Genomic DNA, 19,574 nt, shown 5'->3' on the forward strand with positions numbered 1-19,574 from the left:
GCCGGCCCCGCCCCGCCCGCCGGCCCGCGCTGCCTACAGCTACATGCCAAGCTAAAAGGTGAAAGGTCATAGTACCAGGTCAAAGGTTGCCTCGAGGGGTCGCTTCAGTGATTTGACAGCCGACTGAGTCTTAATTAGCAGGCAGCGAGCACATGATGGCAATGGGCCAGTGGGGTTCAAGCGCATTAACATAAACAGCAAGCAGAGGTGCGTCATGGGGGCAGCAGTGCATTTTTGGGGGGGTGAGAAAAAACAAATAAAAAACAAATCATCGGAATGCCATATACAACGGATAACAAGACTAAGCATGCACAGTAAAGGCACTACCGAGGCGTTACGGGGAGCCCCTCCGTGGCGTTAATTACGAGCAGGCCCGCTGGCGGGAGGGGGGTGGGGGGGGGGGGCGCGGCGGCGCGGAGCGCGAGAGCCCGCATTTTTGCTCAAGTATCCGTAAACCAGCGCAGAAAAAGGCCTCTCGCGCGGGCGGGCGACCAGGCGCCGCGCGACGCTCTTTCACGTGAAGCAGCGTCCCAACGGCCGGATTACGTAGAACGCAGGACGCGTTACAGCAAATGATAAAAACGGGCTCCTTGGCGCTGATCTAGGCGACCGCACCGAGAATTTGCCTACAGGATACATTTTTTTTTGGAAGCCTGCACCTACTCGTTTTTAGTGCTTTCGAGTATGCTGCGGTGTGCCTACTCCATGGAATTGCCATATTCAACCATTCCCAGTTGTGCAATTATTCATTACGCCATAAGGATATTTAAGACAAACAAAACAATATATAGTTAAAACTTCCCTAAATAATATTCGAGTCTGCTCACTAGAAAACCAGTTCCTAAGTAGTTCCAGATCTGAGTGTCGAAACTGAGAAATATTTTAAAGCGTAAGTGCGGGTGGTGCAAAACAGCACTCAAGCAAAAGCTGGGGGAGGGGGGATAAATTTAGCGCAGAATATTATTAATACAGTAAGATCGATTTCAAACTGGAGCTCTACAAACACGGACTTACAGTAACTCGTAAATATGGATTTGTATCTATCTATCTATGCGACTAGATAGATACAGATCTACCCACACACAAACGTATGATAAACTATAGATACATATACGTACGCACACACACACACGTATGTACACATATATGTACGTATAGATACTGTATACATCAGCAGCCAAAATTGGTGAAATATTCAACGGTCTGAAACTACTTAAGAGCAGATCTGGCATCGCATGCTGTGAGAGCTCATTGCACTGGGCAGTGACCGGGATACCTGAACAAACATATCTTCAGCAAGTATAGCTAAAATGGGCAAATTATTTTCTCTCGTCAACAAGCGTACGTTTTAAACGCGTTTTCTGCACTCACCATGGCAGCTGCAGTGGCTGCTGCCTGGGCAGCTGCAGCTTGGTTAACCTGGTACTGGGCAGCCTTGATCTTGGCTTGCAGATGTGCGGGAGGGTGGAAATATTTGCACTTTTCCCGGGAGCATCTCCCTTTGATGTAATCCATGCAGACGGTAACGGTGTTGTCGTTGGTGTCGATCATCGCGCTGTCCGCGGGATGGGCGAACCGGCAGTCGTTCTCGCCCCTGTTGCAATTGCCGCGCTGATACTCTCGACACACCTGCGACAGCATCAGAAGAAAGTCACTTAGCTCGGGTTACGGGCGTCGCGGGCGCAGCATGGCGCTCAAGACAGACAGCGCAGGACGCAGCCGGCATTTTCGGAAAATCTTTCAGAATAAAACACAGTTTTCAGCTACGCAAAGGACACGCAACTGCGACGATATAACAGGCTTTGGTCAGCAAGCCACCTCTGATGTCAAAACATGTACAGGAGCGCTGGTGTAATGAACCAAGCATACAGACATTTTTATTTTGGCTCCAGCGTGGCAGCGTTTCGCGGTTTTGTTTGTTTTTGAAGAAGCACGCTCGCGACTTAAATCGGAGGGACCCTCCTGAACACAGCAGCAGCCCAGAGCAGCCGCCCCTCACCACGATCCAGCCGCGCTCCTAGCGTTCAGAGCAGCGAGCGTGGTGTCATTAGGGCAACGGTCCGCAGTCACCGTGAGGACGGCTGTACCGACGGCCCCGGAGCAGCGGCCGGGCGCGCGGCGCCGCAGCACACCCACGCCTTCCACGCTTTTGCCACGAGAGGGCAACCCAAAACTCGCAACGGCGGCCGGGCGCCTCTCCCTCTGCCCGGTTTTAGCTCCGCGGCACCCGTGGGAGGGGGGTCGCCGGTGGGAAAGAGCTCAGGGCCCGGCCGAGCAGGCAGCCGCCTCGCCGCGGTGCTGATGCTGCGTCGCAGCCGCCCGGCGCAGCCAACGGCAGCCGAAAGCGGGCGGAGGAAGCCGTCCGGCACCGGCGCATCGCCCTGCCCTGGCCCCGCTGCGGGGCTGCTGCGCCGGCACAAATCCCCCCCTGCGTCCCCCGGTCACACGCAAACTTTCACGTCCTCGTTACCGGTGCAACAACTGTTGCCTCCTTTCTCATTAGCCTTGAAAATCCTAAATTTAAAATATGATGTTTTCTTTTTTTTATTGTTGGCTATTTTCAGATTGCAAACAAAAGCGAGCTTCTCGGTTTCCAAGAGGCTTTAGGAAACAGAGAGGGACAAAAGCAAGTAACTTTGTATAAAAATAAAGCCCATCTAGTAGATGGAATTTCCTTTTAAAGGTGGGTGCCCATGAGCTTGGATCATCAGTATTTCCTCAAGAACCTTGGCTCCGATCCCTGTAACAAACCAAATTTGGCTGTTATTTGGTTTCCGTCCATGCGAGTGCTTTAGCTGCTTTTTAACCCCTGCGCTGCTCRAGGCAGCGGCTGCCCGGCGAAGGGACGCCGCCGAGGGACAGCAGCAGTGCCTCCTGCGAACCCTCTCTCTGGAAACATCCGTTTCGCCTCGGCCTCTCCCTGTTTATGCATATGCATTATGCATATGACCCTGTTTATAGCATTTTTCCGTGTGGCGACAAMGGCTGTGGCTCTGTGCTCAGCAGCGGGGCCAAACAGGCCAGTTAAGGCAYCTCTGTTCCTCCTGCCCGTTCCCGTGGCCGTAGGGCTCACAGCTCGGTGCCTGCAGGACGCAGGTTTGGTAGCGCAAGCGGAGTGGATTGGGCAAATTCCTCTGCTGGAAAATCGTCGTTTGTGCGCTAGGTGACTTTTCAGCCGGATCCGCTCCCTGGTCTAGCCCGCCCTGTAGCGGCATGCGCTGCCATGCCAGCCAGCACGGCGCAGGCAGTGACGGGGGCCACAGCCACCAGACGGATGCGGGTTTGCTTTTCGTGTGCGCTGCGTGCTAGCACAGGCCGTGCTCGGACGAGACTCCGGTCCCTCTCGCTCCCACATGTGCGCCAAGCGGAGCGGGCATCCACCTGCTTCTCACCCCCTGCCCGCCTTACGCCAGTCTCCCTCACGGTCTAGGGGTACCGTCCGGGCCACGAAACAACGCCTTTTCCCCAAACATAAGCCTCCTGAGTAGACAAAAATGGATGATCTCATTCGATTAGTTGCTTATGGTCTAAACTGAAGACTCTTGCTCCGAAAATGGAGGAAAGCCTGCAGCTGCTGCGAGTTCACTGCCTTCGGTCATCACCCTGAACTGCATCTCAGACCCGCTCCTCGTGCAACCTGGAGCTACTCAGTTAATACCTGACCTCGTATACTTACATATTTATATAAATACAGAGAGCAAGAGAAAGAGGATGCATCCCACTAGATAAGCTAATTTTATCATGGTTAAAAGCCAAAGAAAAATGACCAGAAAACTGAAATAGTTAGGCAGATAAAGACAATCTTTGACATGTACACAGCAAACTTTCACACAGCTGTGATGCGGTAGCTAAGATAAGGCAATGAATGATTCTCTCACAGCCCTCTTTAACAGATATCTGAATTATGGGTAACAGTAATCAGACACAAACCATAATACTGCCAGTCATTTTAATCTGTGTGACGATGAATGGCTTTCCACCACCACGATGCTATCCAAGAATGTCCAGCAGTTTCCAATTCGTGTTTATTTACAAACAAGCATTGAAAAGGATGTTGTTTTTTGCCACAGGCACACAGTAATATATCGCCCATCTGCTTACGTAGAGAGAGGCATGGAAGCATGATATTCGGTCTAGTCTTTCCAATCTGGAGAGCTTTTATTTATTTATTTATTTTTACGTAACCCTGTAATTAATATCATAATTTTCAGCTCAGTAACTTAAGAAGCATAAACTAAAGACAGACGTTGTACTGGAAGGCACATGTTCTAGAGCAGGAGTCTAGCTCGTCTGCAAAGAAATCCGACTCAGGCACCAGGGCCGGACTATTACTGATTCCTCCTTTAGAATATCTGAGGCGGACGCCAGGCCGACAGGCTTTGCTCGCTTGCTCTGTGGGCTGGGTTTATTTTGCATTGCCCTCCTGGCATTCACGCTGCCCCCCTTCGGTGGGCAGACACCTGCATCACAACCTCTTCTGTGCCAGAGGTCCTACGCTGCTCACCCAAACGCTGCACGGAAATTTGGCTGGAGGGACACCGACAGCGCAGCTCGGGTCCCTGCCCTGCCGTGAACACGTCGTACCTCTTGGCTCCTTCTCTGCGTTGAACGGAATATGGCAAGATCGGGGACACAGGGCACGCTGCTATCCGGTATGTTTTGAACGTTTAAACCAACATACTGGCACTGCTAGATCAGCCTTTCTTGTTACCCAAGGTCGGAAAATCTCCAAGAACTTCTAAGCTGCCTCTTTGGGGCAAAAGATGGTACAATGAAACAAGCAGGAAAGAGCAGCTCGAAGAACTGATGGTGGCCGTTCTCGAGTATTTCTAAAAGAAAACGATAGCATTCAAATCAAAGTACATGCTTTTTAAAAAAAATGAAACGGTTAGGTAACCCCTTTCTGTCTCATTTCCTTGTTCTTATCTGGTTCTTTTCTACTTCGCTAAAAGAGCCATACTTTTGTTCAAGATACTTCCGGCAGAAGCGGAATGGGAGGAAAGCCGTCGCAGCCATGAAATTTCCACCCTGCCAGCCAGATTCCTTACAGGAGGGGCGGATTGCACCGAGCACCCGAATGTCTGCGTGCTATCCGAAAAAAACGCCACGGTCCAAATGCCTGTGAAACCAATCCTGCTACTAGCAGCAGTCACCGACTTTATCCTAAGATATTCATATTTATTCAGGAGACCATACAGGTTATCTGACAGGTCTGTGTTGTCTGGCTGCTTCCCTTAAAATTCTAGATATATTTATTAAGAGCTTTCAACTGTGGAAGCGCCCAGTAAAGTATCTCGAGCATGTGTGCTAACTTAATTAATGGTAAAGTACATCGTTCTTGAAAATATGTATTTAAAATTCTAAACAGAACAAATCATATTCCAAGATTAGATACTAACATCATAGCAGTTATTTTTTTCAAGGGACAGTTCATTCCAAGGGAGAGAGCTAAGCCATATAAAGCTCTGTAATCATGTAGAAACAAATGACAAGAAGAACAGTAGCAACCTCCCTGGAAGAGCAGGTAAATACAGACCCCGCTGAACCTGCCAGCTTCTTTGACAAGCAAGAGCCAGATCACGTAAAATCTTTCGACTCGGTTCTGCATTTTTATAATCAATACCCTGTATTATAAAAATGATTTGCTCATTCAATATTCATATACTAAATCTAGATATTCCACATCAGATGGCCAACACACTCCGAAAGTGCCGGCAAGTTATGTTCTCATCTACATATTTCACTATTTAAAATGCACTTTTAAAGGGAAAAATAAGACAACCCTCCCCCCCCCCCAAGAGTTACTATTTTTGTAAGATAGCAGCTCAATGTGGAATTGCAGAGAGTCCGTGGGTAAACCTGGATGTGCTCTCCATCACAGTCAAAATAAAAAGCAAAACTAAACAGCTCAGAGGTTGGAAGAAACTGGATTTTCCTTTTAAGCGATCTTAACGGTGCTACTGCTACAGCAGGCAGCAGAGCCCAGGGAAGCCCCGACCGGGAAGGCAGGGGATGAAAATACTGAGCGTTGGGAGAGCCCTCCTTCAAGGACGAGGCGCCCTGAAGAGCTCAGCCCACCGAGAGAAGCGCAGCTACAGCCAAGGCAGCTGCTGGATACGGATCCACCGGGATGTCACTAAACTGGAGTCCGGCTGAGGAGGACGTGCCCTACTTGACCACACTGGGAACACCAGCCCTGCATCCCGGAGCGCGGGCTGTCCCGCCGGGCACCTCCGAAGGGCTTCGCTCTAACACGCATACGCGTTACTCTGCCCGCTCTGCTAATGCCAGTGTTTTCCTGGGGTGAAGCGAAGTCTGCTCACGGAGGAATCCTTACGCAGTGACTACATCCATCAGGAAACACGACAAATGAGGAACTCCTTTAAGTCTCGGAGCTTGTTTTCAGGGCTTTGTAACTCGGCCATAATCTTTTTTTTTTTTTTCCATTCAAGTTCAAAGCAAAACCACTTGGTCTTTTTTAAGTTTTACTGATTTCAGATGCTTGTTCTAACTTTAAAAAACAGCTTTTCCGGCAGGCTGTGGTTTGTGCCTCTGGATGTTTCGGGAGAGTAACCCCCTGTGGTGCAGGGAATTTGGTCCACTAGTCGATCACTTCTTTAAACAGCGACATTGAGAGAACTGAAGGTCTGGGGGACTAAACGCGGCCTGTCGAAGGCTCGCCTGCCGCGATGCCCAATCTGCCCGGCGCGCAGGGACTACCRGCACCTCTGGCTCCTGCCGGGGAGCAGAAAGCGCCTGAGCTCGCCTGCCCAAACGTCACTGCTCCAACCTGCTGCCGCTAACGGACGAGAGCGCGATCGAAGGCGCTGGCCGATCTCGGCCCCGCGATCTGCAGAGCTCCCCGCGATCGCTTCTGAGCGGCGTTCTCCTTTCTGGTGCTCGTCRCAGAACGCAGCATGATTTATTTATGGACTTATCTAATTGCATTTTGTTTTTAAGCCATCTCTGGCAAGTACCCACTGTGAGATAAAGAGTCATCAAAGGGAAAACATCCCGTGGTGATTCCTAGCAGACGCCCATGCCCCAAGATGCCGGGCCCAAGTGGAGCTGCCTCTCCAGCAGCCTCGACGTGTTTCAGGGAACTCTTTCCGCAGAGAAAACAGCTCTAAAAGGGAAGTGATGTGATCTTGCGAAAGGGGAAACCAGGATGATGTCAGCTCTCAGAATAGTCGCAGCCGCCCTGGGAAGCGTTCGGCGCCAGGTGACACTCTGGGCTACTTCTCGCGCGCAACTTTCCAGGCTGCAACTTGTCAGCCAGAGATGAAATAACTAAGAAAAAGGAATTAACTTTCCTTGTAAGGAGACAGATCTCCTAATCATGCAGATGCACAGGCAGAGAGAAAAGCATTGCAATTATGACTGACTGCATTTCGAAACAGAGATCATTTTTCCTCCTCCCATCTTGTTCCCTAAGTACTCAGGAACCAGATCCAAAAGTAGAACAACCAATTTACATCACAAACCCTCCAACTTCTACCTTGTCACCACGCAGCACAGGATCTTCGAGAGATCTGCGATTACAACGATGCTGGTCGCTAAGAAATGTACCGTGCCGTGGACCGAGGCGCGGACCGGCGGGCGAGCTGGAGGGCGCCAGCTCCGACTGACGCGGGGAGCGCTCCCGCCCAGGTGACCGAAACACGATGGCGTTTCAACCTGGGGTCGAGCAGCCCCAGGGCACCGCACAGCGCAGGTGGCAGCAAACATCAGCCACCGCAGCTACGGGGACAGCCGCGATGCTTCTGCTGGGTACGCAGGTGGGAGAGCACGGGCCGGCGATGGAAAAGGGACGGCCACCACCGCGGAGCCTCCCTAAACGCTGCCTCTGAACCACCAGCAGCAGCCGGGCTGCGAGCGGCCGGCGGGCAGCCCGTGCTCCGGCCCTGGCACGCCGCTGGCGCCCAGCCCACGCAGCCGCTGGCGCGATGAGGCGCTGAAAACACTGTCGGGCGTCGCAGATAAGAAAGATTGAGGGCAAGGGAGAACGACAGCTAGAGAGGACCAGCGTTTGCAAGGGCTGTAGCGAAGGATGATAAACGATGAAGAGGAGGTCTCTGAGGGAGTGTTAACACCACGYGTCCAGAATGAAAGAAGACGGAAACCGAAGACGATCTTTAATCCAGGTAGCTGAAGTGCTGCCATTACATCAAACCCTGGAAACTTGCTGTCCGTGCCCTTTCGTTCCACACGTTAACAGAATTTCTGGGTGCTCTTGCTGCTGCCATAGCTGTTCCTAAAACAGCCCTAAAAGTGCTCAATATTTCTATTTCTTTCAGTAGCGGAAGGTCAGAAGACTAACTGCAAGCATTCATTTACGGTACGATCATTCAGTCACGCTCTGTCCTTAACCACTACCAAGATGTGACGTTAGCAGTTCAATCAAAACTTAGGTGATTTTCTTTTACAAGAGAAAAGTTTTATGATTAGGAGACATGATAAATGACATTGCTTGTGACAGTAAATTACGTATACGACTTCCTACCTCCAATCTGTCTGTCCTCATTAGCTTTTGGGCAGCGGCAGCGGCGGCTGCAGGAACCGGGACGCCAGGGTTTCCTGCAACCAGCATGGGCGCAGTCGGCAGGATCTCTGCTGGGACCAAGCCTGGGGAGACAGGCCCCAGGTAGGGATTAAAGGCGGCTGATGCATTGGTGGCTAAGCTTGGTGCAACTGAAAACATTGGCTGCAATTAAAAAAAAGAAGAAGAAAGAGACTTTAATATTTATGCTATTCATGCTGTCAACATAACAACATTGCGGCCGTCATCTTAAGCATGATGGCAGTTTATTTCCGTTACTGATGCAAAAGCAGCATTTGTTCTCGCAGCGGAACGTGAAGAACGCCCCAAAACCGTAACCCGCTAACAGGGGAGCGTTCGGTGAGGCCAGCCCGGGCTGCGGGCCTCTGCCGGSCTCTGCCGCGCACGCTCCCGTCCCGCTCCCGCGTGGTTCGACACGCGGCAGACCTTCCCCTGGACCCCCGTTCGCTCCCCGCCGGAGCAACGCCGCCGACAGCCAGCGCTGCCCACGGCCGCAGAGCAAAGGCCGAGCATCGCGGAGGAGCGTGCACGAACGTGCGGAAACGTCCCGACAGAAGCTGCACGAGAGCTCCAGCGCACCCTCTCCATCAAACCCTACTCAAACTTTACCCGCACCGACAAACGCATTTTTAACCATGATGTAAACCAGCACTGGCTCAGAAACTGCAGAAGTTTAATACAGGAACAAGTCCAGATTATGATAATGGCAATCACTTATTTTTATAAAATTAAACAGGCTGTGCGTGCTGATATTCAGAAAGAAACACACAGCGGAGTGATAAGCTTTATTTAGACTAAAACATTAAGCCAAAGGGAGAGACAAGAGACTATGCAAATGCCAGGGTTTTTGTTTGTTTGTTTGAAAAAAAGAAACAGGCAGTAACCAAAGCACTCCGCTGCCCTTGCAGGCTATCGTGTGCTGGGAAGATAACTGGATGCAGAAGACCAAATAATTCTGCAAGACCAAACGAGTGCTGTTACACTGGAGTAAAGATTAAATAACCAAACAGCCCCAGTGAATACAAAGGCACTGTTCTACCAGTGTCACTGTCAGAAGAAATTAGGCTGGACGGCTTTCTTTGCTGTCTAAATAGAGCGGTTACTTAAGGCATTTACATTTTTCTTCCAAAGTAATTTTTAGAGGGAAAAAACAACTACGAGTTTAATGCATCTCTTTTTCGCTCTCTGTTTCATATCTATTGAAGCCAGACAGCATATAAAACCACATGTTTTTGTACTCCTGAGGAAATGACTGAATTGTTTGGAAGCGAGGAGCAAGTCCCTTCTAAACACTGCACAAAAGCATATGTGGAGATTGTTGAAGAAGAAAGACCGGCAGTTGCATAAATGGGAGTAACAGCTTTGAGGTCTCTRGTTCTTCATCGATGTAAATGAAAAAGAAACATGCACATTTTACAGGAAATAATATTAATCATATTAATGTAATATCAACTGCATTTTTCATTACTGTGTTATCACCTATGTAATAATGTACATTAAAAATTGAACTATGAACAGGCCCGTTAGTGTGCAACTTTAGAGATATCAATGTTTGATTTCAGCCCAATATCCCCATGGTATAGTAAATAAAAGACCGTCCTATTTATTTTCTACCAAGATCATCGTACATTGCTATAAATATCCTGCCCTGCAGCCTTTAGACCACTGCAAAATAATAGCATATTTTATGAGAGCAATTTCAGATTTTTTCTGAAACTCCCACGTAATTTGCCATGTGCTGTAAACATGTAAAATAGAAGATAAAAAATTATCCTGCGGTCGCATTAGCCCAGTCTTTGAGCCGCTTCACTGGCAGACAGTGAACGCGACGCAGTCAGGAGCRGGCAGCACAGCTTGCTCCGGGTAGCAGAGGCATTTTGCAACGGCACAAAGCCAGCTGCACACTCTGGCACCTGGAGAACATTTCCGACCGTGCAGCGGCCCTGGAGAAAAGGGGCCGTGCGTCAGGGTGCCCCGGGGGCTGCGCAGCCGCGCCAGGGGGGCAGAAAGACCCTGCGCCACCCGCGCGACACGGCGGCAAGCACGCCACGTGTGCCGCATGCAAGCCAGAAGGTACGCCGACCTCTCTGTTTTCTCCTATTCTAAATCTAAAGCCTGTAATTTTATCTTATTCTGAAAAAAATATTCATTTCAGTTTATCCATCCTTTCTGCCGAGCTTTCTTATTCTCGGCAGGCAGCTAAAGGCGCGCAGAGATGTCAGGGCACCTCCAGGTCGCGGTGACGCCGTCCCATCAYGGCAGCCACGCGAATTAGGGGAAAACCGTGCAACACGCGCACCGCCCGACGGGACCGCGGCAGCACAGTGGAAAGGACCCCCAAAAACTGAAATTGGAAAGCAAAGAATGAAATTTCACGGCCGTTACTAAAGCAAATGGAAATGCATCGTTCGCATCTCATGGGGAAACCGCCCGGGGACTGGGAGGAGACGCAGAGGCACGACGTTTCCGACGCTCCACGGAGAGAAGGGAGGCCCCGCGGGTGCCGCAACGGGGGCTCGTCCCGCACGTGGGGGCTCCGCGCCGTGGGTCAGAGCCCTGAGGATCCGGGGCCCCGAGGCCGCGGAGGGGAAGGGAAGCGGCGGTGGGAGCCCAAGCACGCAGGGGCCGGGAAACGCGATGCCTCGTTACTTGCAGCTAAGAAAATTAAAGCATTTGTCAAACAGAAGCACAAATGAATGCATCCTACTGCTTTTCCTACTAAATTAGAGCTTCTCATTAAGTTAGTTCGCTTTGCTTTTATTAACGCATATGGTGTTGATTTTTATAAAACAAAACCCAAACTGACTGAAGCCCCGTTAGACAGGATGATATACATATACGGCTTCCTAGAACACGCCGAAACAACATCTGCTTCAGCTGTGCTGAAAAAATAAAGCAGTTCTGGGGCCAAACTGCCAGGAGGGCGCCCATTTCCAAACAGCGCCGCGGCAGCACACCCGACCGGCCTTGCTACRAGCCCGCGTCGTGAACGAGGCTCGGTCCCGAAATACAAAGTCTGCAATCTTTGAACTCGAGTGACTGTATGCAAAAATCATCCCGTCACACGCAGAAGTTTTAGGCTACGTTTTCAAATACGCTGGCTCTGATTTTGCTCCTCTTAGGGGCTGTGTGAGAGTAACATAAAGCAGAATTTCATCTACTGTTTTACACATTATCTTCACGCTAGCTTCTGTTTATATTAAAAAGGAATGTTAATCTAAAGCACTACATTAAAATATTTATTTTTCATGTTTACCCAAACGTTGGTGTCTATTTACACACTGATATGTATAAACCGGAGAGCTGTATTTGGTTATAATTCATGAAATAAACACAAAGGTTGCAGAGAACCATATTTTAAGCAATGTTTTTCACGGTGTCTTCTGCATTTTGACAGGTAAACTTTTTTGTAGCCCCAGATACAAATTTGCTGACTCTCATGGCACATCACCGTACCCAAATCAGGAAATAAAAATAAAATTGCGGCACGTATATACTTTGGCTCTGAGATGCCGAATCAGAAAAGCCATTCTGAGGCTGCTCGGGGGCCCCTGCGCTCGCACCGCTTCGGCTCGTTTTCCTCCTTACGCAATGCATACGGTTTTGCTCAAAGAGAAGCCTACCAAAAGAGGGAAAATAAAATGTTGTATCTTCTCACTCTGCGATAAGCGGCATCGAAGTGAACGTGAGGATCCTCCAAAACTTCTCCTGCTTTCCCCCGCCCCGACCCGCTTTTTTCGGAAGTGGCCAAGGCATAAAGTTCCGTGAGAAAGTAACAGCTCTGCTACTAACTCAGACGAGCTCAATAATACCTACCGGTGCTTCCTAGACCCACAAGATGTGGGGCCAGGCGACCATCTGGCACAAGCACGAGAGTCCTTTCTGCTGAGCTGATTTTTCCTAAGCATTCAGCTGTGTTTTGAGGAATATTAATTGCCGCTATACCTCTGAAATAAGAGCGAAGCTGAAGAGCTCATCTAACAGCTTAAATATGGGCTGTCTGACGAGATGCTAACGGAAGATATCCAGAGGTAAATCCAACCTCCCCAACTCCATCTTTGCCGCCCTAAACGACAGGAACCGAGCAGCTGTCTGAGCAGCAGCTAATGCAGAAGCAGATTTTYACCCGCTTATTTTTCCTGTGCTGCCACCTAACCTGCCAGAGGAGACGGCGCCAGCCAGGGGAGCGGTCCGCCTGCTCTCCGATGCGGGATACGGCAGCCTCGCTCGTGCGTTAACGAGCGACCTCTAACGTCTGCGCTAGCAGTCTATACGAGGAGGATTCTGGGCCAAATYTATCCACGGTTTCGCTCCAACGACCTCCCTGGATTGCGCTGCAGAGCKCTGGCACAGGGTGCTCGGCTCCCAAGCGCGTGTGCGCGTGGGCGGCTGATGACGACCATGTTCGAGCACGCCGAAACCACGGATTTCTGCGGATGGTAAACTAACCAGCCCAAGGAGTTCAGCGACATGAAACGCCCTGCTGGCCGGGCTTAGAAGTACCGGGGAAGCACACGACCCGAGGTCTGATCGCCTTGCGCTCTGACCAGGCGAGAGATTTCTGACAGATGCTTCTCCTCCTCCCCGTTTTCTCTGTGGAAAGTGCCGTTTTCTGCACCTACCCTTCTTCCTGCCCTGCCTGATCTGTTGGCACTCAGCATGTCTCGCTCGGGACAAGCCTTCAATTTTGCCTGACAACGTGCTGTACAAAGCAAAGTCCAGTTGCAGCAAGAAACACTACGAGAAGGTTCCCTTCAATGAGTGGAAAACACCCAGCGGGAATCTTCTCGGAAACAGGAATGTCCTAAAGCATATGAAATTGCAAAGGAAAAGTCTATCTGCTAGAATTCCACGTAGATCAGTCGCTTCATTAAAATTAAGAAATGCCTTACTTAAAACTACTAAATTAACGAAAGGCAAACGATGCTGTTTCAAGCAAGGGAGAATTAAGYGGTACGAAGACCTACGGACTAGCGTTTTACTAGGTCTGATCGCTCCGTCAGCCACAGGCCGAGAGCAGCTTCCGTGGCTTTCGCGGGCACCCGACATCGCCAGCTCACTGCGGCCTCGGGGACACGAGGCGAAAGGCGCACGTACCACGGGCTGCAGCGGGGCGCCGGGCATCATGGCGTTGGCGAGCTGCATCTGCTGGGCCAGCATGGCCATGTTCTTCTGCTGAATCAGGTTATTCCGTCCATTTATCTCCAGCTGCGTTTTTAAGTGTGGCGGCGGGTGAAGATATTTGCAGTTTTCCCTTGAACATCGGCCCTGGAGAAGAGAATTAACACAACCGGRTTAGACACTCATAGGGCAAATCGTCCTGCAGGACGTCACTGCCTAAAGCAAACACAAAGATATTGGAGATCTGGGGGGGGGAAGCCTCCAGCTAACGCTCCGGGTTGTCACGCGCAGCTCGGCGCAGCGGCCCCGAAGCGGAAGCGCCCGAGACCCCAGGCGCAAAGGCGGCACCGGCTGCACAGCGCCGGCCGGCACCAGCGGTGGCGAACGCGCACGGTAAGGGCAGAAGGAAAACCTCTCCCTTCCTAACTGAAACGACTAATTACAATCATCATCGTTGCAATTGTCGTACCTCTCCGGAGGCATCACAACTGAAACGCTTCAGGTACGAGAGCGATCCAACACGTCGTACGGCTTTCGAAAACGCACATTCGTTAATAGGGAAGCTTTACACACTAACTGTTCTTTAAAATCGTAACACCGGAGCCTGTTCTTCCACAAAAAGGATGATGAAAATAAAAAAAATTAAAAAAGGAAAAAGCTGGGAAGAACAGGTTCCTTAAATTAGAACTTTTTTGCTTTATTCATTCATCTTTGAAATAAATCCAAACAGGAGCAATGACAAGGCAAAAACACAGCCTTAATTTAAGTAAGAAGCCATTTTTATCAGGAAACATTAATTCAATATAGTTTGACCTTATACTGCAATTCTCCTCAGAAAGCAAAAGCATATTCTTGTTACAGGATCTGCCAGAAACCTAATCTGTACGATCATTTTTGTCTCTCCTTCGGTTAGGATAAATGGTTTGCTTCCCCCCCCTCCCATCCGTCTCTCCTGGTGGCAGCCCCGATTTCCCAAAGCCCCTTTTCCTAGCCGGCCGGCTGACGCAGGACGACGCACCTGATGTAACGGAGAAAACATTTCCCCGCGGTGGGCAGGCTCCGAGCCGTGCGCAGGCGCCTTCCACAGGGACCTTCGCTGTTCCCGCGGGGCCGGCATGGCATTCCTGCGGGGCCTGGCATGGCATTCCCGCAGGGCCTGGCATGGCATTCCAGCAGGGCCCGGCATGGCATTCCTGTGAGCCTGGCACAGCGTTCCCATGGGGCATGGCACAGCGTTCCCGCGAGCCTGGCACGGCATTCCCGCAGGGCCTAGCACGATGTTCCCAGAGGCCTGACCCAGAGTTCCCGCGGGAACTGGCACGGCGTTCCCATGGGGCCAGCATGGTGTTCCCGCGGGGCCCGGCACAGCATTCCCGCAGGCCCAGCATGGTGTTCCTGCAGGTCCAGCACGGTATTCCTGCAGACCCAGCACGGCATTCCCGTGGGGCCAACCCAGCGTTCCCATGGTGCCGGCATGGCATTCCCACAGGCCCAGCACAGCGTTCCCACGGGGCTGGCACAGCGTTCCCGCAGGGCTGGCATGGCGTTCCCATGGGGCCGGCACGGCATTCCCATGGGGCCGGCACGGCATTCCCATGGGACCGGCACGGCATTCCCATGGGACCGGCACGGCATTCCCGCAAGACCCAGCACGGCGTTCCCGCAGGCCCGGCCCGGCATTCCCACGGGGCTGGCACGGCGTTCCCGGAGCCCTGCACGCTATGGCCGCCCGGCCGGCATGGCGCCGGGAGCCGCAGGCTCGTCCCGACCGGTGCTGGCACCAAACGCCACAGCGCGATGCGGCGCCCACGGCTGCCCCCTCCCTCCGCCTGCCTTCATCCCCGGCAGCTCGTCTTTCGGTGCGAAAACCTCCGGGAACTACTGCTGCCGCCAGCGAACGCGGGGCGACGTTACGCAGCTACCGGGTGCCTGGAGGACGCGATGTCGCATCGGCGCAGCGCAAAGTTCAGTCTTGATTACTGCTAAACGAGTGCTAAAGCAGAACTGCGACGCGCTCCTCGAACCGGAGAGCAGCGGCTAACAAACCCGATTCAGAAACGCGGATCAAAGACAGTTTTCTTATCTGCCCACAGGATTTTCATACTTTTCCCTCCTTTCCATTTCATACACGTAGATCGTCAAAAGATGAACGATAAACCAGGACCCTCGCACCAAAACGGAGCTCAGCTCTTTAGGGTGCTAAATGTCCCCATGAAAACGGGGGTTTAGGCTGCTCCGCACCTTGTCGGATTGAACCTAAACTCCGGCATCGCTTCGTACAGCAGCTTTATTTAATGCATTTCATGGACTCAAACGTTTTAAGGCCAGAAGAAACCACTGCAACGACCCGACCGACGTCCTTTGCGGTTCCCTCTCGGGAACCGAGGAACCTCCCGCGGCTGATCCTTCACCGAGCCCATCACTTCTCTCTGATCAGCAGCTGATCTCTTAGGAAAACAACTTATTTTAACTTAAAGACTACAAAAATATGCCACGCTCCTGGGCAAATTCCGCTTATGGCTAGTTATCATTAGTTATTATCAAAAAGCATGCATCTCTTTTCTTGTTTTTATGTCCCTTTAGAGTCTGGTGCAGCTTTTCACTTTTGACCTTTTTGAATTTTCAGATCCTAATGAATTTTCCAAAAGAGGTGCAGACCTACTTCTTTGGAAACAGTCTTTCTTTTCTATTTATGCTTATATTCCACAGATCCATCCAAAATGGACCACAGAAGCCCCAGGAATCGGAAACTACAGGCTGAAAACCACCGTTGAAAACCTAGATCTGGAACACAGACTGCGTGAATCTCTTTTGTGCTGTAAGCAGGCAATTTCTTAATCATCTCTTCAGTAAACTCAAATAGCTCAAGTCTCCAAAGCTTCAGGCAGATTTTCGTTTCTCTGGACGTGTTCAGCGGACCTTTTCTGAATCCCTTTCTATTTTCGCAATCGTGAAAGAAGATCAATACCGTGAGCGCACAAATTCTGAGAAACAAAAATCCAAACGCACCGGCCCGGTGCCTGAAACGCCGCACCAGCCCCCGGCGGGACTTTAACAGTGTCCTGGCCGACTAAAACTCGTTTTATTCGGAAGACGCGTGGTGGGGGGGGGAGGAAGCCCCGCCGCGGTCTCGCCGCTCGGGCGGGCACGGTGCCCGCGCTGCCTCCCCGGCGCGCTCTGCACCCGCCGCGCTACGCCGGAGCCGCCTGTTTTTGCACGAAGCTGCGAGGCGACCGCGTCGCACGAGGAAGTTTGGCTCCCTTAGACGGGACGATAATCACCGCTGCTATAACAGCGCTTTACAACCCTCGGAGCGCTCGACTCCCGACAGCAGAGCCGCAAAGATAACGCCGCGTTTGACGCCGGGATTAGGCTTCGTGCACAAACTACGCATAAAGGCGCATTAAAGCGAGCGGAGGAGCACAGCGAACGGGGTGATTCCGCCGGCCGCGTCTCGCTCAGCAGGAAGGCGAAAGCGAGACGGGCGCGCGCAGGCCGCTGTCGCACGATGCCTTCCTGCAGCTATCGTATCAACAGCGCGCAGGCGGCAAGCCCGGCCGAACCAAGCGACCAGCCGGGCTGCCGTTGAATTAAGGCAGCACAATGATGCCTGCAGCATTTTAAACTGCCCGGCCCCGGCGAGGCTGGCGGTGCCGGCCCATCGGCTCCTGCCTGATGACGCCTCTTGCCCCGCTCTCCCGTTAAATGCTGCGGGTCAGCCGCTCTCCGCGCGGGAGACCCTGACGCCCACGACCAGGATGCAGGAACCCGCCGGCGACCCGCCGAAGGGAAGGGGCTGCTGGCGCAGCCGCGCCGGAGAGGGGCACCGGCGGYGCGGGGGCCGCGGGCGAGTGGCAGCGGCCGCCGGGGAAATGCAAAACCAGAACCAAAACCCCCAACGAGCGCGGTGTCCGCACGAGGCGGCTACCGCTCCTCTCGCTGGYTTGCCACGAATGACGCGCAAAGCCCTAAAATCTAGGCATCTTTACAGGAGGTTGCTGGGCTTCTGTAAAAAGAGCTGGTCAAATTGCTGTGCTTGGAAATAGGCATCGTTGCTGTGTTTTTGCTTGGAATAGGCACTAGCAAAAATGTATCTATAGAAAAATAAATACTTACTTTGCTTATCCATTTGCTGAAAGAAAATGCCTGTTTTCCCAGAGTTTCCCATATATTTCCCRGGATGGGGGAAGCAGCAGCAGCACGGCCTCTCAACGCTGAACTTGCCTTCTCCCAGCGGCAGGCACCATCGCYGGGAAACCATTATAAATCAAAACGGGGGGTAAAGGCAGGGAAAAACCTTCCCAACGTTATGTTACTGTGCCACAACTAGAGGGGAAAAAATATTTTTCTCACTTTGTTTTTCAAATTCCCCTACAGAAAAACCATTATTTATTAGGGCAGATGTCATCATTATTTATTGGGGGACCTTCCAGATGTGCACCTCTCCGTTTAAGTTATCCGAGGGAAGAAGTACCGTCTCCTGGCTACCAGCGGGTACTACACAAGACACATGTTAAGCCCTATTTGAAAGAAGAGGGCAAGCAAACACTTGCTTCTGCTGTCGTTACAGAAGTAAACTCATGCAGGCTCCCGATTTTGTTTCAGTTTTCAATATAAATATTTCTTTAAAAGCATGTGATTAATTTCCTGTTCTTCATGTTTTACTCTCACGGCTCACAGGCTCTCTCAGAAGGAAAAGCCCGTTGCGGCTGGGGGGCAGGACCCGGCTCTTTTTGTTTAAAGCGAATACCCGATTATTCGAAACGTGCAAGGCGTCATTATTTCGGCGGGGAGAGCAGAATTAGGCACAGCCCGCGGAGGCCAGGTAATCACCGTTCCTCCGGCTGCGGCGCGGGAAGAACGGCTTTGGAGGCCTCTCCCACGGGGTGACGGAGGACCGAGCGGAGGGCAGCGCTCCGGGATGGGAGGAACAAATCCGCGATCCGGAGCCAGACCCGCGCTCCTCGCCGCGCGCAGCTTCCCCCGCGCACCGCGGCGCCCGGCGCGACGCCAGCTCGCCCCGCGGGGCGCTAACCCAGCTGCCCTCGCAGCCCGCAGCTGCCTAAAGAGCAGGGTCGAGGCCAGGGAAGGCTCTTARAAGGTTTAACACCAGGAGCGTGGAAGAGGAAGCCTGCAAGCCTCGGACAAGAGGAAGCCACAGTCRAACCCGCCTTGGAAAAACCACCCCAACTCGTTTTGCATCCTGAAAAACACGGCATCAAGATTTCTACGAGACCTGGAGCATCCGGCAAACGTGCCGGGCTTTGATGCTGCCCCGAGACATTTAAGATTTTCACGTGGATAAGCAAGAGTAAGTCGATTTTTGCGAGGTCGCCGCCGTGTTCTTCTCCACGACACCGCTTTCCGCGACGTGCAGCCCGCGTCCTGCCTGCCAGAGCCCGCCCTCCGCGGCGGATACGTAACAGCGATTCCTTCTTCTTTCCGACGACACGCCGAGTGTGTTTTGGACAACAAAAAAGTTTCCTGGGATTCGCTTCYGAGTTTGCCAGCTCATTTACCCGCCACGCTTGTGGCTTATGTAATACGGGCACCGAAAACTTTTGCTTTTGCCTTGAGGGACTGTTTAATGGAAATGCCGGCAGAAGTCAATAGCTAATTAGCAAGAAGATAATTTGAGCGCGGGGCTTTGCAGAGACCTCTGTGCTACCRTTCGGCGCCGAGCGGGCGTCTCGCCGACCGCTGTGAAATGCGCCATACCTTCTGCTGACGGCGCCGGGACCCCACGGGCGGCCTCAGTGCGGCCCCCGAGCCCCGCGGAGCAGCGGCCAAAGGGCAGCTCCATCCTCCTCCTCCTCCTCCTCCCGTTCACCCCACGGCCTTGCAACGACTCCGGCCGCCTCAGGCCTGCACGGGTTTACGAATTAACGACACC

At 52.1% G+C, this 19,574-nt stretch overlaps 1 protein-coding gene across 9 annotated transcripts in view; it reads right to left on the reverse strand.

The window, feature by feature from the left end:
• Window positions 1-19,574, reverse strand: part of MBNL1 (muscleblind like splicing regulator 1) — a 111,263-nt gene that overhangs the window by 16,453 nt on the left and 75,236 nt on the right. For 4 of the 9 annotated variants that reach the window (XM_026065155.1, XM_026065151.1, XM_026065152.1 and 1 more), the window contains 4 exons: window positions 13,658-13,828; window positions 8,504-8,704; window positions 1,372-1,629; window positions 76-129 (listed from right to left, as the gene is read on the reverse strand). In XM_026065155.1, the coding sequence (XP_025920940.1) occupies window positions 76-129; window positions 1,372-1,629; window positions 8,504-8,704; window positions 13,658-13,828 (684 nt within the window). The remainder of the gene's footprint in view (window positions 1-75; window positions 130-1,371; window positions 1,630-8,503; window positions 8,705-13,657; window positions 13,829-19,574) is intronic. The other 5 variants (XM_026065153.1, XM_026065154.1, XM_026065157.1 and 2 more) reach the window with 3 other exon arrangements.

This window comes from Apteryx rowi, unplaced genomic scaffold (assembly GCF_003343035.1).
Source record: "Apteryx rowi isolate R43461 unplaced genomic scaffold, aptRow1 scaffold_224, whole genome shotgun sequence".
NCBI lineage: Eukaryota > Metazoa > Chordata > Aves > Apterygiformes > Apterygidae > Apteryx > Apteryx rowi.